The following is a 22149-nucleotide window of genomic DNA, read 5'->3' as shown; positions in this document are numbered from 1 at the left end:
GCCCAGAACATAAACACTGTGGGGCTTCTGACCAACAGCAGTGCAGATTACTTCTCAGCTTAGATGAGAAGAAACTGTCACTTCTTCTGTAACAACTTTACACACAAAGGACAGACACCATCTGCTGGCCAGACACAAGAAATACACATAGCTATACAACTTACAAGCAGGAAAATTCCGTTTCGCCACAAAGACCTTATGTAAAAGCCATACAGACAACAGAAAATCGGACCCACTCCAAGACTGATTGAGCTTCTGTCCCCCCCCCCCCCAAAAAAAAAAAAGTAAGGGAGGGGCAAGTCAACTCCACTGGGGTCCAGTGGGTGGGGGAAGGACCTGGACTCTTCTGGATATCCCCTAGGTGTACTAATCCCCAGCAGGACATGGATTCTTCTCTGACCATTTTGGCTCAGCTGGTTCTCCAACTGGATTCAGAAGCTACCTCATCAGAATGCCCATCACTTTCTCCCAGACAGAGCATACTGGTGAGCTGTTGTAGCACAGAGCTTTTTATAGGGCAGAGCTCACAATTCTTAGATCTCCGTCTCCACCTGCCGGCTGAGGGGCATAACTCATGTGCTCTGGACTGGTCTGGTGGAGCAAAAAGGAAAGCCAAGTTTCCTTTCTCCACTGCTCACCTGACTAATGTTGGCCAGGGGCTCCTCATCTTGCACCAGCATCTGGGCAAACTGCAGGCCTTGGTCAGGGTTGATGCGCATCACACTCCTTAGCAGGAAGATCCAGTCAGGAGTGTAGCCAACCTGCAATGCAGAACACACCCAAGAATCAGACTCTCCAATAACTTAGGGTCTAAGTTGCCTAAGACATGCAAGCAAAACTCAGCAGCATGGAGGAAAGACATACCATGGGACAATATTCAGCAGCACAGAACATTATCAGGGGAAAGAAGTGTAGCACTCACCTTTTTGGTATAGAGCACAATTTTCTGGAACTGACCCGTCTCTGCAAAACACTGAATGACCTTGTTTGGCACATTGGCACGGAGGTAAACACTGAGCGCAAGGGTGGGATCTACTGCCTTTACCAGGTCTCCCAGCTCCTCTGAGCACTCCAGCTGTGAGCAAACAAACAGCATGAATGAGTAAGACAGAAGTTCCTACAAAAAGCAAAAGCTCAGGAGTAGCTTACATACCTTATCTTCCTTCAGCCATTTCTCCAGAAGCTGTTTGCGGCCCTGCTGTAGCACAGGACGGCAAAGCTCCAGGGATTCAAATACGTTCAGCTGACCCTGGTCCAACAAGATACCAAAGTACTGGAGGAGTGGTGAGGCCTGACCTGGTTGGGCTGGCACTGTCTGGAACTTCCTGATAGTGTCACTTGTGCGCAGGATTCCCTGTAGAAGGGGAAAAGAGAAGCATTGCGTCCCTTCACTCATAAACACCTGAAATTCTACACAGTCCACCCATCTCCCCTCCAGCACAACTGAGCCAGAGCCACACAGAACCTTGAATGCGATTCCTTTCAAAGAATGGACCAGCTATGCCTTGGATAAACCTGCTGGTGTCCCTTTAGGTAGGGCCTAATCCACCCTCCCTCCTGCAAGCACTCGTACAAGCACAGCTGCCTGTGATGAGCTCTGCATCAGACATGGGTTACCTTAGGTGCACATGCTGCAACTTTAGCAGCTTCTGCATAGTTTCCTTGAGCAAAAAGTGTGTTAAACTTCCTGGCAAAGAGTTCCTCAGCGCCAGCAAGATTGCTACGGATGGCCATGCGTAGTCCCAGGTCAGGGTTCTGCAGCACATTTGTGGCATAGTTTACAATGTTCTCTTCCTCCACACACACAGACAGCACCTGCAAAGAGAGGGAAAAGACACAGTGGGCTCACTACAGCTGGAGGCAGGACACCTATGGAGAGTAGGGAAAAGACTGCCTCCATCACAATGATTTGCAATTACCCTTAGTACTTCCAAAAATAACCATGGTTACCAGCATCAATATGCTTGCTAGCACTGAAGATGGAACTGACTCAGTGACTCAATCCCCAGAAGCCACTCACAAAACTCTAACAATGCTGAATTTTCAGGGCAGGACAATACCTATTGTACTGCCACTAGTCAAAATCTCACTAACACAGAACCCTGTACTATATACCATTAGGCAAACCTTTATAGATTAATAATGACAATACACAACATCCAACATAGCAAACAAAGATTTACAAACCCATCTCACTGTCCTTTTTCTCTTCCAATTGTGGAAAAATTAATTCTTACCTGATAATTTTCTTTCCATTAGTTCCAACAGATCAATCCACAGACTTGTGGGTTGTGTCCCTCTAACAGCAGGTGGAGATAGAGAGAACCTCCAAGGTTTGCTATATGTGGACCTGTGCAGCCAGCTGAACCTCAGTATGAACGATACCAAAGTGGTGGAATGGAAACAGTAGAAAACTCTCCTGACATTGTCAGACCAATTGCCCAACATACTTCCACCACTTCTATATTTATTTTATTTTTTAATCAAACGAAGGAACATTCAGAACAACGGAACCCGAAAAAAACCAACCGCAACAAAACCGCAGACAGTAAACGCAGGAGGGCCTCTGGATTGATCTGCTGGGACTAATGGAAAGAAAATTATCAGGTAAGAATTTTTCCTTCCATGGCATCCCACAGATCAATCCAGAGACTTGTGGGATGTACCCAAGCAGTTCTCAAGTAGGACAGGACACCCCCAACCCAGCAGAAATCACCGACGAGCCAAACACCGCATCTTGACGAGCTGCCATATCCACACGATGACGACGAGTGAATGTATGGATCAAAGCCCACGTAGCTGCCCTGCAGATATCTTCCAGAGAAACCAAACGGGACTCTGCATAGGAGGAAGCCTGAGCTCGCGTAGAATGAGCACGAACTTGCAAAGGAGCTTGCGTGCCCAATGCCACGTATGCCGAAGAGATGGCCTCCCGCAACCAACGGGCTATGGTGGCCTTGGACGCCATATGACCCTTCTTACTGCCTCCAAAAGGACGAAGAGATGGTCAGAAAGAAGAAATTCATTCGTCAAATACCTGAGAAGAGCCTGTCTCACGTCGAGGCATCGAAGAGCCCGGAATTGCTCAGGGTAATCTTCCCGGCGGAAGGCCGGCAAATGCAGGGGCTGCCCCAAGTGGAAACTAGAAACCACCTTCGGCAAAAACAAAGGAACCGTCCTACTCGATACCCCCACTTATATAAAATGGAGGAAGGGGTCTCTGCAAGAAAGGTCCTGCAACTCTGAAATTCTCCGAGCGGAAGTAACGGCTACTAGGAAAATCGCCTTCAAGGTGAGATCCTTAATTGAAATCCCCGATAAGGGTTCGAAAGGAGGACGCTGAAGCGCTTTGAGAACTAGATTAAGGTTCCAGGATGGCAGAACTGGCACGCGAGGAGGGCGCAAATGATTTACGCTCCTCAAGAAATGAACTACATCCGGATGGGAGGCGATGGACGCCCCCTGAAGCCGGCCTCTAAAACATGCCAGAGCTGCCACCTGCACCTTAAGAGAACTTAACGAGAGTGATTTTTGTAAAGCCTCCTGAAGAAACATGAGGATAACTGATACTGAAGCCGAAGTCGCTGACAATCCCGAACTCGCACACCATGAATCGAAGGTACGCCACACCCTAGCATAAGCTATTGAGGTGGATCTTTTCAGAGCCTACAGCATCGTAGCGATAACTGCGTCGGGATAACCTTTTCTTCTCAATCTCACCCTTTCAAGGGCCAGGCCGTAAGACCAAAGGGGGAGGGATCCTTCATTATGACTGGCCCCTGCAGCAGGAGACCGTCCTGCGCCGGTAGCAGAAAAGGGTGATCGAACAGAAGCCTGATCACATCTGTGTACCAGGGGCAAACTGAGGCCTCCAGGGAAAGTGCCGCTACTTCAAAGGACAGCTTCAAGCAAGTCTCCAACTTAGGATCCTGAGGGTCCTTGAGCGCTGTGTCACCCTCCACAGGGAGAGTGGTTTTCTTAGTGACCGTTGTGATTAAGGAATCCACCATAGGGACCTTCAGCAAGTCTAAGCCAGGAGCAGGTAGTGCGTAAAGACACAACATAGCTCTAAGCAACCTTAAGCCCACTGTCCGGCGTATCCCATTGCGCCGAAATAAGGATCTTCATGGCCTCATGCACATGAAAGGAACGAGGTGGGCATTTGGTGCCAGACATAATAGAGGGCACCGGACCTGTTCCCTCTGACGATTCAGGGGGGAAATGGCCAAAACCTCAAAAGCCCTAACAATCAGGGAGGGAAGCTGTTCCCTGTGAAAAAGGCGGGCAGCCGTCGGATCATCCCCCTCCTCAGGGTGACCTCATCTGCCAAATCCAAAGATTCTGAGGGAGAGCCCGGAGACAAAACCGGGCCATCTGTGTCAGATAGCTCCTCGGGATCCAAAATCTCCACCCGGGGACATTTTGGCAGGAAAGACTGAGAGGCTGCAGCAACCGAAGTTTGCTGAGGAAGAGACGGGGCTGCCTGAAAAGTTCCTGACTTCTTCAAAAGAAAGGCATTGTGCATTAATAAAACAAAATCCAGGGAAAAAGGAACTGCAAGGGACTCCCCCTGCTCCCTGTACATCGCTTCCCTCCATTGGAGCCTATGCCACAGAAGCACGCTGAGCCTATTGTCTATCAACCGCCATGTGCGGAGCAGGTCACGCCTGAGAGGAAAAAATGGTGCCTGCCAATGTGCGCTGCACTAACTGCCCCAAGGAAACTGCAAAAACTATCCCCTGCGCTTCCGACTCACCGGAAGCCTGAGGGGAACCTCTGTAGCGCTGAACACCCGCTGCGGGCTGACGGCAGCAGGACTCACACTCCCGCTAGCTGCCTCAGAAGGCACTAATATGCTCCACAAACGCCTGCCCCAAAGCTAACTCAGCAGAACGTCTAGTTCCTCCGTATGATTAAACAAAAACAAAGTCCCTTACCTTTTCTTCTTTTTTTTTTTTTTTTTAAGTCAGGAAAGAAAGGAAACACCCGATCAGGCCAACAAGCCCCAGGCGATGGAGGAATGGTAGGGGGAGACCGGGAGGTACCTGGCACCACCAGGTGTACACCACAAGCTGCGAACAGCCACTCAACCCCTGTCTGTGCTAAACTAGGCCCAAAGGACACCAGTAGCCAGATCAAACCAGAGCTGTCCCTCCACCTGCTAGATAGAGAGAATACTGAGGTTCACCTGGCAACAGAGGCCCACATATAGCAAACCTCGGAGGTTCTCTCTATCTCCACCTGCTGGCAGGGGCGTATCTGAGGTTCGGCGGTAGGGGGGGCAGGGGCTAGAGTGAGTGGGCATATTATAGCCCCCCCAGCCACCGCCGCCCCCCACCGCCGTCAACCCTCCTCCGCCTACCGCCGTCAACCCTCCCCGCCTACCGCTGGCGCCGTCACCTACCCCCGCCGAGGTCCGCTTCCTCCTGCCGCTGCCTTTAAAAATATTACTTCAGCTGGCGGGGGGGACCCCAACCCCCGCCAGCCCAGCCGAGGTCTTGTTTTAAGTTCTTCTTCCTCATGCTGTTGAAAGCTGCAGCCTGCATCCTTTCCAGTTTCGGACGGAGTCTGACGTTGCAGCATGTTGACGTCCTGCACGTACAACGTGCTGCGACGTCAGACTCCGTCCGAAACTGGAAGGGATGCAGGCTGCAGCTTTCAACAGCATGAGGAAGAAGAACTTAAAACAAGACCTCGGCTGGGCTGGTGGGGGTTGGGGTCCCCCGCCAGCTGAAATAATATTTTTGAAGGCACCAGCAGGAGGAAGCGAACCTCGGTGGGGGTAGGTGACGGCGACAGCGGGGGAGGGTTGACGGCGGTAGGGGGGTCCAGGGCGAAATCTGCGGGGGCCCAGGCCCCAGGCCCCTGTGGCCCCACGCAGATACGCCCCTGCCTGCTGGTAGAGGGACACAACCCACAAGTCTCTGGATTGATCTGTGGGACGCCATGGAACGTACTGTTGAGTACTTGAATTTCAGTTGAACATGTCGCTTCCTCTCAATCCTGTTCTTTCCCATGCCTTTTTGAATAGCAAAAACCTCTGCTTCCAGGGGAAGTCTTTTCTGTATATCCACCTCATTTTGGTGAAAATGTTTTTTCCTTCTGTTAGTCCTCAGACTACCACCCTCCAGGTTCATACCATGACCCCTTGCTTTACTTTGTTGTATACTACTATGTATCTTCGTTGTATACTACTAATACTACCTTCCAGATCAGATGTCTCTTATTAATGCCCTTGCAGAATATTATTTCATTTGTCTGCCCAACTTCAGTCATATGAAAACAGTATGGACATTCAGGCACAGTGCAGCTCAAACTCAATGACAATTTATCAGTTCAGGTAAGAGAGAACACAGATGCTCTGAAGATAGCACTGGTAGTATGCTACCTCTGGAGAAAATGGGAGGCGAGTGCATATTGAAGAAAAAAAGAGAGTCAGGGAGCCACACAGGTCAATGAGGGTCACCGACTCCTAGGCCCAATAATAAGGAACACTGCTCTAGACCCTCATAGCTTAATAGAGCTTCAACTACCAGGTAAAAATATATGTTACAGAGAATATCAAGACAAATAGACTATGGAAGCAAACACATATGGAAAAGCACTTAGCAGTAATGGAAGATCAGATTACCTGCCCCTTCTTGTTCACACCTATAATGCCGGAGGTTGCTTCGTGTGGTACAGTCACAAATATGGTATCTGCACTGATGCGGTTCATGTAGATACAGATGCCAGTTTCTAGATCATACATGTGAACGTAGCCATACTTGGTGATGAGATATATAACACCATGCTTCATGCCAATCTGCAAGCAACAAAAGAGAACAGTGAAAAGCAGCAGAAACAGTTCCACGGCACACAAGGGAATGCAAGAATAGACATTAGGCAGAAGATAAGGCCAAGCAATCTCACAATCCCCTGACCTGACTGAAGAATGGGACATATTGAGCTCTCCCACAGAGCATCTTGCATGGGTCTCAAAGGCAATGAGATGAATCAACCAGTCTGAGATTCTAGTCTCCTCCAGGGGACCTCCTGTCCTTCACAAGCACTCATTAATTCCAGGACTTTAAGCTGAAAAATCTGGTTTCACAAATTCCGAATATCCCAAATCTGTGCTAACTAGACTCAAGTCTCTTCTTAAATGCTATTGTGTGGGGCTATGTTCTACGTCAAGATCCATGTCCTGCTTAATTCGTTATTCAATCTTGCGACAGAACCCTCATCTTAAAGCTCCTCCTCAAGACCTGCTCAATACCTTGGCTGCCACTGTATTTAGGGTCTCAACGCGCTCTCACTGTACAACCCTTTCTCAAAGGCTCTATGAAGTACTAACCAATTGGATCAACGTTCTGTCTTCACTGGCCCAGCTGAAAAGGTAAAATTATGTATAATCATACCTGATAATTTTCTTTCCATTAATCATAGCTGATCAATCCATAGACTGGTGGGTTGTGTCCATCTACCAGCAGGTGGAGATAGAGAGCAAACTTTTGCCTCCCTATATGTGGTCATGTGCTGCCGGAAACTCCTCAGTATGTCGATATCAAAGCTCCATCCGCAGGACTCAGCACTTAGAGAATTACACCCACAAAGGGACACTCTGCCCAGCTCACCACCGCCGAAACGGGGGAGGGGAATTAACCCAGCTCATCCCCACACAAGTGGGGGAGGGGAATCCGTCCAGCTCATCCCCGCGGAGCGGGGGAGGGACACCACACCCGCCGATGCGGGGGGATCTGGCTTATCCTGCAACCGCAACCGCGGGAGGAGCTGACTGACCCTAACACCGCCGAAGCGGAAAGGGTACAAAGCTGCCCTACAGCCGCACGAAGCAGGAGGGAGTGCTGGCAGAATTTAAATCTCAATCCAGCCCCGTAAAATGGAGGGGAGAGGAATGCAGCAGCTCACTGTAACACAAACTCGTCTCAACTCTTGAAGAATCCAAGTGAAAAAACTTGAACACGAAGTCTTTCTGAAGTAACTGTAGACTAAACTTGAACCTGAAATGCAACCAGAATAAAAAACAGTACAGATATCTGGGAGGGGCTATGGATTGATCAGCTATGATTAATGGAAAGAAAATTATCAGGTATGATTATACATAATTTCACCTTCCATATCATCAAGCTGATCAATCCATAGACTGGTGGGATGTACCGAAGCAGTACTCACCCAGGGCGGGACATAGAAATCCCTGACCTCAACACTGAAGCTCCAAACCAGGCCTCCGCCCGTGCAGCCACAGCCAAACGGTAATGCTTGGAGAATGTATGAGCCGATGCCCAAGTTGCCGCCTTGCATATCTCTTCCAAGGAGACGGATCCGGCCTCTGCCATCGAGGCCGCCTGAGCTCTCGTGGAGTGAGCCTTCAGCTGGATAGGCGGCACCTTCCCCGCGGCCACATAAGCCGCTGCAATGGCTTCCTTGACCCATCTTGCCACTGTAGGCTTAGCAGCCTGCAGACCCTTACGAGGACCTGCAAACAGGACAAACAGATGATCCGATTTCCGGAAATCATTGGTCACTTCCAAGTATCTGATGATGACTCGTCTCACATCCAGATATTTAAGAGCAGAGTACTCCTCTGGGTAGTCCTCCCTACGAAAGGAAGGGAGACAGAGCTGCTGATTCACATGGAAGCGAGAAACAATCTTGGGCAGGAAGGAAGGCACTGTGCGAATAGTCACTCCTGCCTCAGTGAACTGCAGAAAAGGCTCTCGACATGAGAGCGCCTGGAGCTCGGAAACTCTTCTGGCTGAAGTGATAGCCACCAAAAAGACTGCTTTCAACGTCAGGTCTTTCAGAGATGCCCTCGACAAGGGTTCAAAAGGCGGCTTCTGCAAAGCTCTTAGCACCAGGTTGAGATTCCACGCAGGCACCACTGAGTGCAGAGGAGGGCGCAGGTGATTAACTCCCTTGAGAAAGCGCACCACATCTGGCTGTGAAGCCAGGGAAGCACCCTTCAGGCGGCCCCTGAAGCAAGCCAGAGCCGCTACCTGGACTTTAAGGGAACTGAGCGACAGGCCTTTCTCCAGACCTTCTTGCAGGAATGCCAACACTGAAGAAATTGGAGCAGTGAAGGGAGAAAGTGAGCCTGCTTCACACCACGCTGCAAAGATACGCCAAACCCTGGCGTAAGCAGTAGAAGTAGAGCGCTTCCTCGCTCTCAGCATAGTGGCGATGACCTTTGTCTGAGAAGCCCTTCTTCCTCAGACGCTGCCGCTCAATAGCCAGGCCGTAAGACCAAAGGGGGAGGGATCCTCCATCACCACGGGACCCTGATGTAACAGGCCCTGCTCCACTGGCAGTCGCAGAGGAGTCCACTGAGAGCCTGATCAAGTCCGCATACCAGGGACGTCTGGGCCAATCCGGACCCACCAGGATTACCCTGCCGGGGTGCTTTGCCACCCGGTCTAGCACCCTGCCCAACATGGGCCAGGGCGGGAACACATAGAGGAGCTCTTGTGTCGGCCACTGTTGGAGAAGAGCATCTACTCCCAGGGATCGAGGGTCCCGTCCTCTGCTGAAAAAGCGCGGCACTTGGCAATTGGCCGATGACGCCATCAGATCTAGGCTCGGCTGGCCCCAGCGCTTCGTGATGTCCAAGAACGCCTGAGCCGATAGCTGCCACTCTCCGGTCTCCAAGGTATGGCGACTGAGAAAGTCCGCCTTGACATTCATGACTCCGGCAATGTGGGCCGCTGAAAGCTGCTCCAGGTTCGCTTCCGCCCACTGGCAAAGATTCATAGCCTCCTTGGCTAGAGGGGCGCTCTTGGTACCTCCCTGGTGGCTGACATAAGCCACAGCCGTGGCATTGTCCAACAGGACCCGTACAGGCTTCAACACCAGTACCGGGATGAACTCCAAAAGCGCCAACCGAATGGCTCTGAGTTCCAGGAGGTTGATAGACCACTTTGCCTCTGCAGGAGACCAGAGCCCCTGCGCTGTCCTTCCCAAGCAGTGGGCTCCCCAGCCCGACAAAGAGGCGTCCGTCGTGACGACAATCCACTCTGAGGTCACCAGAGGCATTCCCGCAGACAACTTGACTGTCTGCATCCACCAGCTCAGCGCCTTGCGCACTGCTGGGTCCAAGGGAAGGCGCACAGCATAATCCTCCGACATCGGAGTCCAGCGCTGCAGCAAAGAGTGTTGAAGTGGTCTCATATGGGCCCTGGCCCAGGGCACTACTTCCATCGTGGTCGTCATAGAGCCCAACAGCTGCACATAGTCCCAAGCCCGAAGAGGAGAGGCTACCAGGAACTGGTCCACCTGAGCCTGAAGTTTGACAATCCGATTGTCCGGCAGGAACACTCTGCCCACTTGGGTGTCGAATCGAACTCCCAGGTACTCCAGGGACTGAGTCGGGCGCAGCTGGCTCTTCTCCCAGTTGATGATCCATCCCAGGGAGCTCAAAAGAGCAACTACCCGGTCCACAGCTTTGCCGCACTCTGCATAAGAGGGGGCTCGGATCAACCAGTCGTCCAGATAAGGATGGAATTGTACCCCTTCCTTTTGTAGGAAGGCCGCGATGACCACCATTACTTTGGAAAAGGTCTGCGGAGCAGTAGCCAACCCGAATGGGAGGGCTCTGAACTGGAAGTGTCGTCCCAGGACTGCAAAATGCAGAAAGCGTTGATGAGGAGGCCAGATGGGAATATGCAGGTACGCTTCCTTGATGTCCAAGGAAGCCAAGAACTCTCCTGCCTTCACTGCCGCTATAACAGAGCGGAGAGTCTCCATGCGAAAGTGCCGAACTTTCAAGGCCCGATTGACCCCTTTGAGGTCGAGGATAGGCCGGACAGAACCTCCTTTCTTTGGTACCACAAAGTAAATGGAGTAACGTCCCTTGCCAAGCTGACTTTCTGGCACAGGAACGACCGCGCCCAGGCGGATCAGATTGTCCAAGGTCTGCTGCACTGCCACAGCTTTGACCGGAGACTTGCAGGGAGAGAGTACAAACCCGTCTTTTAAGGGTCGGCAGAACTCTAGCTTGTAGCCGTCTCTGATGACTTCCAGCACCCACGCGTCTGAAGTTATTGTGGTCCATTCGCCCAGAAACGAGGACAGCCGTCCTCCAATCTGCACTGGGGCGTGGACCAAGGCCCCGTCATTGGGTACGAGACCCTGGGGGAGGACCTGAGTGAGCACCTCCGGGACGGCGGTCTCTGCGAAAGGAATGCTGCTTGGGGGAGAAATTCCTCTTGAAGGAAGAGGGGGCAGAGGAACCCGACTTGCCCGGGCGGTACCGACGGGCTTCCTGCAACCGTCCTCTGGAGGTACCGGGACGAGTACTAGCCCGAGCCCTGACCTCTGGTAATTTCTTGCCCTTAGACGTGCCGAGATCGGTCACGATTTTGTCCAGCTCGACCCCAAAGAGCAGCTTGCCTTTAAAAGGCAATCTAGCCAGGCGGGATTTAGAGGCGTGGTCAGCAGACCAATGTTTCAGCAAAGCCACCGCCGCGCAGAGATTGTCTGAGCCATGCTTTTAGCTGAGGCCCTCAAGACATCATACAGCAAGTCTGCCAAATAGGCTAAGCCCGATTCCAGGGCCGGCCAATCAGCCCTCAAGGAATGATCCGAGGGGGAAGCCCGCTGCACCATAGTCAGGCACGCCCTGGCCACATAGGAGCCGCAAACTGAGGCCTGCAAACTTAAAGCAGCTGCCTCAAAGGACGACCTTAAGGCCGCCTCCAATCTTCTGTCTTGGGCGTCCTTTAGGGCCGTGCCACCTTCCACTGGCAACGCCGTTTTCTTAGTCACCGCAGTGATTAAAGAATCCACGGTAGGCCACAGATAGGCCTCACGTTCACTCACAGCCAAAGGATAGAGGCGGGACATAGCCCTAGCCACTTTAAGGCTCGCTTCCGGGACATCCCATTGAGCCGAAATTAAGGTGTGCATGGCATCATGCACGTGGAAGGTTCTAGGCGGGCGCTTCGTCCCCAGCATAATGGCAGAGCCAACAGGGGCTGAGGGAGAGACGTCCTCCGGAGAGGAAATCTTCAAAGTGTCCTTGGCCTGTAACAATAGGTTGGGCAAATCCTCTGGGCTAAAAAGCCGCGCTGCAGAGGGGTCATCCGCTCCATCCGAGCGGGGATCCGTCTCCTCCAAGGAATCCGCAAAGGACCGTTGGGAGACCTCAGACACGCTGCCCTCATCTACATCGGAGGAGACAAAGTCCTCCAAGGCCTGGGAATCAACCCGAGGGCGTTTACCTCTGGGAACCTCAACCTCTTTACCAGACGAGGGAGCAGGGGCAGCGTTTTGCATGAGGAAAGCCTGATGCAGCAGCAAAACAAACTCGGGGGAGAAACCCCCCAGACTGTGCACTTCCGCAGCCTGGGCAACAGCCCTAGACGCACCCTCAACCGGCGCTCGCAAGAGCGGGGGAGAGACATGCTGCGCATCCAAAATGGCGTCTGGCGCGACACTCCGCGAAGGAGCCGCGCGGGAAGAACGGCGCTTAACTTTAACCGCTTTTGTGCCGTCGCCCAAATTAAGGGCGTTCATGGCATTAATGTCTCCAACCTCAAGGGCGGTCCACGAAGAAGCCGTCCGAGCCGCGTGGCCGGCCAAGATGGCGGAGGCGAGGAGCGGGGGATGGGCGTTTATGGCAGGAAAAACCGCCACGCCGGAGGAAGGACCGGGACATTCATCGGTCACGAAGCTGTCACCCAACAAGGGCGAATCAGGCTGTAAGACCCCCGCATCCCCTCTAGAAGCGCTCAAGCGATCCGGGGAGCGACCCTTTGCGCCCTCGCCCTCCGACGCCATATGCCACGAGGAGAAGAATCGGGGAACCCCCTGCCCGCTATAAAAAGGTAAAAATTACCTGCTGTCCGCTCCGAGCTGTAACGAACTGGTGTCCCAGTGAGTAGCTGCAATGAACGTTTAAATAAACGTCGAAATAAACGCCTTTAAGGACGTTTAAAATTTTTTTTTTTTTTTTTTTAACGGAGCCAGCGGGAGGGGGGAGAAAAGGAGGGACCTGGCACCACCAGGTTTGCACTTGCTCAAAAGAGCCCTCAACCCCAGGCACTCAACAAAACCTAAAAATTAGGCTTGGAGGCCTAGCCAGAGCTGCTGCTGTGCGTGACCACCACCTGCTGAGATAGAGAACATACTGAGGAGTTTCCGGCAGCACATGACCACATATAGGGAGGCAAAAGTTTGCTCTCTATCTCCACCTGCTGGTAGATGGACACAACCCACCAGTCTATGGATTGATCAGCTTGATGATATGGAAACATGGTTGCTTTATGCTAGAGAACCAGTGCTGAAATTGACACCAGCTGAGCATGGCAAAGCACTGTGCTAGTTGGTCCCCAACTTTTCTACTATACCAACCAATGAGAATTCTACTTCAGCAAGCACTCCATTACCTGCATAGCAACAGGGAAGTCCGTCTGTGCCTCAGGAGGGAAGAATACATCAACAGCTTTCTTTACAAAAGGCTGGTTTCCAGCAGCAGGCTGACCTACTTCTATGATGTGCAGCTAGAGGGGAGGGAGGATGAAGGAGAGTGTCATATAGTACAGTATCAAAGATGGGAGCAAACTGTCCCAGGAGAAACATACATCTAACAGCAAGAGTTGGGAAGACAGGAAAAGGTCAAGTGAGAGAAAGGGAGAGAGACCAATAGATTTTACCTTGCCTCCACCCTGGCTCCGCACAGCAAAGCAGAAGAGGGTGGAAAGTTTGGCATTCCCCTCAATGTTGAATTCTGTAAATGCTGCAGCATGGCCCTCTATTGGCTGTGAAACTTTCCTGTCTACAGAGTACAGCTGCATTGCACCAACCACACGGTTTTGCTAATAAATGGTGAACAGAAAGGAGGGAAGGTAGATTTAGGTTTCTATAAGTATACTCGCTTGCATCTACTTCAAAGAAGCAAAGCAAAACTAAAATGGATATGCATGTCTGATCACCCTAAATTTTTCCCCCAACACTCCTGTGGCTTAGATAATCAAAGGCTCTGGAACCAGCTTTAGGGAAGCTGCATGCTGCTCTCTGCCATATAAAGACACTGTAGTATCTGGTCCATATAAGAAGGGCACAGAGAAAACAGGGGAAAGTAGTGTCTGCATGTTCTTCCTGATCAAAGCCAGACAGGAAAGAATAGGGAGAAGTGTTACAAACAGGAGGACAATTAAAACATTAAAAAAAAAAAAAATACAAACGTCAACCTTCCAGCAATGACTTACAAAGAAAAATGTCAAAATGGTGAAAAGTTCACGGCACTGTCACCCAGCAGAAGTGCACTCAGAGTTTGCTGTGCCTGTGGCAAATTGGAGCTGGATTAGTGTAGGAGTAACACTGCCAGCACTCTAGAGGAAAGGTTAGGAGGCTATTCTAGTAACATGGGATATATTCCAGATCAATTACCACATGCTCCAGAGCACAGGCACGTGTAAGTCTACAATGCAGAAGAGCAGCTCTGGACACAAATACTAACACACACCACTACAAGATAAAGCCACTCATTTGCAAGAGGAACAGGGAAGAGCTGGTCAGCTGTGTGTACAGCTGGCATTTGGCACTCCTGGATACCTGTGCAGAGATGCCGATTAGCAGCAGCCACTTCTGCTGCTCATCTGTTCTATAGTTGATGACCTGACAGCCAGCCAGGCTGGCATGTCTGTCAAACATCTTCTGGGGCTGGGAGTCTCCTTCCATGCTCCAGTGGTAGACTGCTGTTTCTGTCACCAGGGCAACTGTATTCACTGAAATCCATTTCCAGAAGACGACCTCCTCAGCCATGGTGTGTGTCTTCATCTTACTCTTCATCTCAATGTTAAAGATCTGAAGAGTCTTCCCCGCTGGCAAGAGATACCAACACAAGCAAAAAGCATCACAAGTCTCCACAAATAATTCCAGGCTCACCCCATGACAAGTCTGTGCAAGCACCCCAAAATCAGCAGCCTCATGCAAATCAAGAAAAGGTTTTCTGATGTACAGTAATAGATTTGTATCCTACTGATTTAACACTTGGGACACCTGCACTTCTGTTTAGTTATTGACTATCATTCACAGTGCAAGTTCAGGTTTTCTGCATTACTTGAACTTGGAGGTTTATTTAAAATGACAACTATGAGAGGTGTGCATTTTACAAGTTTAATAACATTTCAGTGTGTGGTGTTTATTACATAGCTATAAAAATCACTGTTCCAGAAATATGCAGCTCTAGTCCTTCATTTGTTTCAGGCTACCAATATAGAAATTAAGTGAAATTAAGTTGATTCTTAAGACTGTTCCATCAAATGTATATCTCACAAAATGTTCACAGTAGATAGCCTGATCTCTAGACCTGTGTACAGCCCTTAAGGATTACATCCTTACATGCTTTCCTGGACTGATCTCTAGCCACCTGAAGGGACAAAGGAGCTGGCGCTGTGGGTGCTTCAGCACCCCAACATTGATAACATTCCGTGTATGTGTCCAGGAAGGAGTTATTTTCATTGGACTTAAAACCACCAATAATTTTGAAAAGTTGGCTCCTATGTGTAGGGATACATCAGAGGGTACTCAAGGAACTCTTTCTGGCAGCTCCGTTGTCTGACCTTTTCAATGCTTCCTTAGAATCTGGAATGGTCCCGGAGGACTGGAGAAGGGCAAATGTGGTCCCTCTGCAAAAGAGCAGAAGTAAGGAGGTTGGGAATTATAGACCTGTCAGTCTGCCCTCAGTGGTGAGTAAACTAATGGAAATGCTTCTAAAGTGGAGGATTATGGGGTTTCTCAAATCAAATGGAATGCAGGACTGGAGACAGCATGGTTTCACTAGAGGCAGGTCTTGTCAGACAAATCCAACTGATTTCTTTGACTAGGTGATCAAACAGTTGAACATGGGAGGGGTGATAGATGTAGTATATTTGGATTATAGCAAAGCCTTTGACATGGTTCCACACAAGCGACTGATAAATAAACTGAGGGCCCTCGGTATGGGAATTAAAGTGACTGACTGGGTTAGATACTGGTTAAATGGAAGGAGAAAGCAGTGGTAAATAAGTTTCCTCTGAGGAAAAGGATGTTATCAGTGGTGTACCGCAGGGATCGGTCCTTGGGCCAGTTCTTTAACATCTTTTGCGAGTGATATTGTGGAAGGACTGTTTGGTAAGGTTTCTCTTTGCAAATGATACCAAACTCTGTAATAGGATGGACACCTTGGAGGGTGTGGATAGCATGAGGAAAGATCTAGCAAAGCTTGAAGAATGGTCTAATAATTGGCAACCAAGATTTAATGCTAAAAAAATGCAGGGTCATGCACTTTGGTTACAAAAATCCAAGGGAACGGTACAGTATAGGGGGTGACGTACATCTGTCTATGAAAGAAGAACAGGACTTGGGGGGTGACTATTTGATGATCTTAAAGTGGCCAAACAGGTAGATAAGGGATGACCAGCAGGAAAAAAAATAAAAGAGAGAGCAGTGACAGTGCCCTTGTATAAGTCTCTGGTGAGGCCCCATTTAGAATACTGTGTTCAATTCTGGAGACTGCACCTACAAAAAGCAGGTATTCTCCGATGACAGCAGACCTTATATTCTCACATGTGTGACGCCACGCTGACCACATCGCCCAGTCCGGGACTTATGACAAGCATAAGAAGAACTTTATGGAGCGCGAGACATGCTCCACTGTGCATGCACGAGTGTCATTCCACCCGCTACAGGAACGCAGGCATGTCAGTTATATACTACAGCAAAAAGGTTAAAAAAAAAAAAAAAAAAAAAGACAACTCCAAGAGGAGGTGGGAGGGATTGTGAGAATATAAGGCCTGCTATCCTCGGAGAATACCTGCTACAGGTAAGTGTTTTCACTTTCTTCGAGGACAAGCAGGCCTATTTATTCTCACAAGTGAGGAATCCCTAGCATCCGGAGGGGGGGGGGGGTACAGGTGGATTCTAAACCCCAAACAGATTCTGCAGAACTGTCTGCCCAAACCAACTATAATGTTGGGTATCCTGCTCCAGGCAGTAATGAGATGTGAATATGTGGACTGAAGACCATGTCGCAGCTTTGCACATTTATTCAATGGAGGCTGACCACAAGTGGGCTACAGACACATTATGAGCCGTGACACGATCCTCTAGTGTCAGCCCAGCCTGGGCATAAGTGAAGGAAATGCAATCTGCCAGCCAATTAGAGATGGTGCATTTCTCAATGGTGACCCCCATCCTGTTGGGATCAAAAGAAATAAAAAGCTATGCGTACTGTCTGTGGAGTCTGGTCCGCTCCATGTAATAGGTCAATACTCTCTTGCAATCTAAGGCATGCAAGGTGCTCTCACCAGGGTGGGCATGAGGTCAGGGGAAAAAATGTTGGCAAGACAATCAACTGGTTTAGATGGAACTTCGACACCACCCTTGGCAGGAACTTAGGGTGTGTGCGGAAGACTACTCTGCTGTGATGGAACTTAGTATAAGGAGCATCCACTACTAAGGCTTGAAGCTCACTGACTCTACGAAGTAAGAGCCACCAAGAAAATGATCTTCCAGGACAAGTACTTCAGATGGCAGGAATTCAGTGGCTCGAAAGAAGCTTTCATTAGCTGGGTGAGAATGACACTGAGGTCCCATGACACTGGTGGAGATTTGACATGGAGAGGCCCCAGCCTACACGTCGGACCTGATAGACCTACCACCTAGGAATGCTAAAATATCATCCCGCACATTCCTTGATCTTCACTTCCCCAACTGCAAAGGGATAAAATACAAGTTAATGCATGTGTCAACCTTTTCCTATTTGAGTACACAATTCTGGAACGCGCTGCCGCGCAACCTAAGAACGATCTACAAACTAACCAACTTCTGCAAACTACTGAAGTCCCATTTCTTTAACAAAGCATACCACGAAGATCAACAAATGTGAACTCCTACACACATATCCAGAATTGTCTTACAATATTTGCTTGTTACACTACTATCATCTTTTATGATTATCATGTTACCCAAGATCCTTTTGCAATACCAAATGTCAATCTTCTTATATACTTTTCACTACTAATGATGTATTGAAAGCCACATTGAGCCTGCAAAGAGGTGGGAAAATGTGGGATACAAATGCAATAAAATAAAATAAATAAATAAATAAAAACAAACCTCCCATGAAGCGAACAACTAGAGGCTGTCCAGAGATGGGCTTACCTTCTACTCGATAGGCAATAATTGCATTGAGGTGAACCCTTACGGAGTTGGTCTTAAGACCAGACTCAGATAAATGTAGAAGGTGTACAAGCAGGGTCTGTGTAGGGCAAGCAAGAGGATCCAGGGCCTTACTCTCACACCAGATGGCAAACCTCCTCCATTTGAAAGAAAAACAACTCTTAGTGGAATCTTTCCTGGAAACCAGCAAGACTTGGGAGACACCTTCCGAAAGACCCAAGGAAGCAAATTCTACACTCCCAACATCTAAGCTATGAAAGCCAGAGATTGAAGGTTGGACCGTAGAAGAGATCCCTCGTTCTGAGGGTTGGAAAATACGGTTCCTTGCAGGACAACTCCAGAAGTAGAGGGAACCAATCTGCTGAGGCCAGTACAGTGCGATCAGAACCGTGGTTCTATAGTCTTGAGTTTCAACAAGTCTTCCCTACAAGAGGTATGGGCGGGTACGCATAAAGCAATTCTGTCCACAAATGAAGGAGGAAGGCATCAAACACTAGGCTGCCATGGCGCTGAAGCCTGGAACAGAAGAACTGAGGGACATTGCGACTGAAGTGAGTGGCAAAGAGATCCACTGAGGGAGTGCCCCATGCTCAAAAGATCTCGCAGACAACAGTTATACTGAGAGACTCGTACGGTTGCATAACCCTGCTCAGTCTGTCGGCCAGACTGTTTTTGCCTGCCAGATAAGTGGCTCGCAGGTAAATATGTTGGTGAGCCCAATGCCACATCCAGAGGCCTCCTGACACAGAGGGCATGAGCTGGTGCTCCCCTGCTTGTTAGTGTAATACATTGCAACCTGATTGTCTGTTTGAATTAGCACAATTTGGTGAGACAGCCAATCTCTGAAAGCTTTTAGAGCGTTCCAGATCGCCCGGAACTCCAGGTGGTTTCCCAGACGGAACAAGCACCATGAGTGTGGAGCCCATCTACATGAGCCCCCCCCCCCCCCAGCCCAGGAGGACTGTATCCATCATCAGCACCTTTTACTGCTGAGGAATTTTGAATGGAAGTCCCAGGTTCAAATTTGATCGAATGGCCCACCAGTGAAGTGAGCAAACAAGCTCTAGGGACACTCGGATGACATCGTCCAGACTTCCGGTGACTTGATACTAATGAGAAGTCAGGATCCATTGGGCTGATCTCACATGAAGACCTGTCATGGGTGTGACATGCACTGTGGACACCATTTGACCCAACAACCTACCAAGCCATGACCTGCTGAGAGGATCGAACCTTGGAAGCCAGTGAGACTAAAGCATCAGCTCTCGGCCCAGGAAGGTAAGCTCGAACCCTCTTGTCAAGCAGGGCTCCTATAAATTCCAATTGTTGGGCAGGACAAAAAGTGAGACTTGGGGTAGTTTAAAACGAACCCTAGAAGTTCTAGCACCAGAACAGTCATCTGCATGGACTCCCGAGCACCATCCTCCGAGGTGCTCTTCAACAGCCAAACACGGACTCCCAGTCTGTGTAGTGACCCTGCAACTACCACTGGACATTTTGTGAAAACCCTGGGAGCCGAAGCAAGGCCAAAGGGCAATACGCTGTACTGGAAGTGATGTGTTCCCAGCCAAAATTGAAGATATTTCCGATGAGCTGGAAGTATCAGAATGCGAGTATATGCATCCTTCAAGTCCAGAGAGCATACCCAATCATTTTCCTGAATCATGGGGAGAAGGGTGCCCAGGGGAAACCATCCTGAACTTTTTTTTCACCAGGAATTTGTTCAGGGCCCTTAGACGTAGGATGGGACGCATCCCCCCTGTTTTCTTCTGCACAAGGAAGTACCTGGAATAGAATCCCTGCCCTTCTTCCCCTGGTGGAACGGGCTCAACTACATGGGGCTTCAGAAGGGCTGAGTTCCTCTGCAAGTATTTGCTTGTGCTGAGAGCTGAAGGAATGAGCTCTCGGCGGGCAATTTGGAGGTTTCCGATACCAACCGAGAGCAAATCCGAGACGTACTGTTGAGCACCCACCAGTCAGAGGTTTTAAGGGGCCACCTTTCATGAAAAAACACCCCCTGACGGATGGACACTGGTATTTTGGCTATGCTCTGCTGGAGCCAGTCAAAAACTCGTCCCCTGTTTTGACTGGGGAGCAGCAGCGGCCTTGGGCACAAGCTGTTGACGAGAACAAGCACGCTGGGGCCAAGCCTGAACAGGCTGTCAAGAGGAGGTGGCATACTTACACATCTGAGAGTAATACAGACCTCTCCTTGACTTGCCAAAATACCTCCTAGCTGAGGAGGCTGATGCAGAAGGCCCTGAGAGCAGGAGAGAGAAGAGATAGTATCAGTATGCTTTTTGATCTGATCAGCGACCTCCTGTCACGTCTGTGGCCATGACCACCCTCAGCCTTACCTTGTTTCTGGGGGTCAGTTTCTGAACTGGCTCCTGTCTGTCCTGTCTGAGCTAGCTCTGCCTCTGTACGCTGGCTGCTTCCAGCATAGCTCTAATGGCTTCACTACACTGCACCTGTGGGTGTTGCCTGAGTTAGCTCTAGCTCTGCCTCTGTATGCTTTCCTGCCTGGCCAGCTTCCAAGATGGCTCCTGTCTTTCCTATGTGCTCCAAGCCTCTCTCTGGTAACAGTGTGTTCCCTGCTCCTGTCCTGCAGTGGATGACATCATCAGGGAGAGCCTTCATAAGGAAGTGCTGTGCTAGCATTCAGGGCCTTTGCATGATGTTATGCCTTTAGGCCAGGTCAGGTTGGTTAGTGTTCTGCTGCACTACTGCTTAGCCTCTCTCTGGGTTCTGGCCCAGCTTCTCTTTGTGTCTGTGGACTGCTAGGCCTTCTGTGTGGGCTCGGCCCTTCTGTTTGTGTCTGTGGACTGCTTGTCCTTCTACTCCCTTGCTCTGTGTTTGGAGTCTGAAGCCTTCAGCCACTCTCCCTTGGTTTGAGGTGGGAGTCTGTAGCTTCAGCCTGACTCTGCTAGTTCCTGGTGTATTCTATTGTCTGCTGCCTGTCTCTATTGCCTGAACCCCGATACTCTCTGCTTGCTGCCTGTCTCTGACTATTGCCTGAACCCAGATATACTCTTCTGCCTGCTGCCAGGCTTAAGACTCTGTTAGCTCCTGGTTACTCCTTCTGTTTGCCTGACGAGTTTGACTCTTGCTTGTTCCTGATTTTCCTTGCTTGCTGCCAGCCCTGACCTCTGCCGGTTCCTGTCGAACCCTGCTTCTGCCTAGCTAGGGCGTTTACCCTGAGGGGTTATCCTGAACCCTGCCTCTGCCTAGCTAGGGCGTTTACCCTGAGTGCCTATCCTGAATTCTACTTGTATATCCTGAGTGTATATCCTGAACCCTGCTTGTATATCCTGAGTGTATATCCTGAATCCTACTTGTATATCCTGAGTGTATATCCTGAACCCTGCTTGTATATCCTGAGTTTACATCCTGAATCCTGTCTCTGTCTAACTAGTGTGTATGTCCTGGGTGTTTATCCTGTATCCTGCCTCTACCTAGCTAGTGGGTTTACCCTGTGGGTATTCCCTGAACCCCGTTCTGCCTAGCTTGCTGTGTGCCCTAGTCCTTGCTCCTGTTTCGTTTTTGTTCGTCTTGTCTCCCTGGTCTGTCTTGTGTTCCTTGCTAGTGGCTCCGCAGCACCTTTCAATCTGAGTCTAGTAGCTAGTCTAGCTTCATCATCTTCCCTGACCCAGGGTGGGTCCTCTGGATCTCCAGTTCCGGCCTCGTCCTGCTGGCCACCCGCACGCTGGAGCTCAACTCCAGGGGAACGGTGGTCAAGTGCAGGTGAAGCTGTTTCTGTTCTGCCGGTTCCAGTTGCCTGCCTCAGTCCCGACTCCAGTCCAGAGGTCCAGCCTTGTCCCTCCGTGTATCCAGTTCCAGGGTGGTCTTGCCTGCCGCTGCTGCTCCTCGGCAGTGGTCCAAGGGCTCACGTATTCCGGTTCTGCCTCGAGGATCTGACACCTCCTCAATCTTCTCTCCAAAAAGGTCATCCACCAACCTCTGCTGAACAGACTGTTCCAAGTCAGA

At 50.1% G+C, this 22149-nt stretch overlaps 1 protein-coding gene across 2 annotated transcripts in view; it reads right to left on the bottom strand.

Annotated features, from left to right (window-relative positions):
- Positions 1 to 22149, bottom strand: part of CLTCL1 (clathrin heavy chain like 1) — a 181913-nt gene that overhangs the window by 116010 nt on the left and 43754 nt on the right. For both annotated transcript variants that reach the window (XM_030217298.1, XM_030217299.1), the window contains exons 3-10: positions 14554 to 14822; positions 13653 to 13814; positions 13386 to 13499; positions 6632 to 6805; positions 1618 to 1815; positions 1154 to 1354; positions 923 to 1075; positions 639 to 761 (exon numbers count right to left, since the gene is read on the bottom strand). In XM_030217298.1, coding sequence (XP_030073158.1) covers positions 639 to 761; positions 923 to 1075; positions 1154 to 1354; positions 1618 to 1815; positions 6632 to 6805; positions 13386 to 13499; positions 13653 to 13814; positions 14554 to 14822 — 1394 coding nt within the window. The remainder of the gene's footprint in view (positions 1 to 638; positions 762 to 922; positions 1076 to 1153; positions 1355 to 1617; positions 1816 to 6631; positions 6806 to 13385; positions 13500 to 13652; positions 13815 to 14553; positions 14823 to 22149) is intronic.

Source organism: Microcaecilia unicolor, chromosome 11 (assembly GCF_901765095.1).
Source record: "Microcaecilia unicolor chromosome 11, aMicUni1.1, whole genome shotgun sequence".
NCBI classification, from domain to species: domain Eukaryota; kingdom Metazoa; phylum Chordata; class Amphibia; order Gymnophiona; family Siphonopidae; genus Microcaecilia; species Microcaecilia unicolor.
This window is presented reverse-complemented; position numbering and strand designations above follow the sequence as displayed.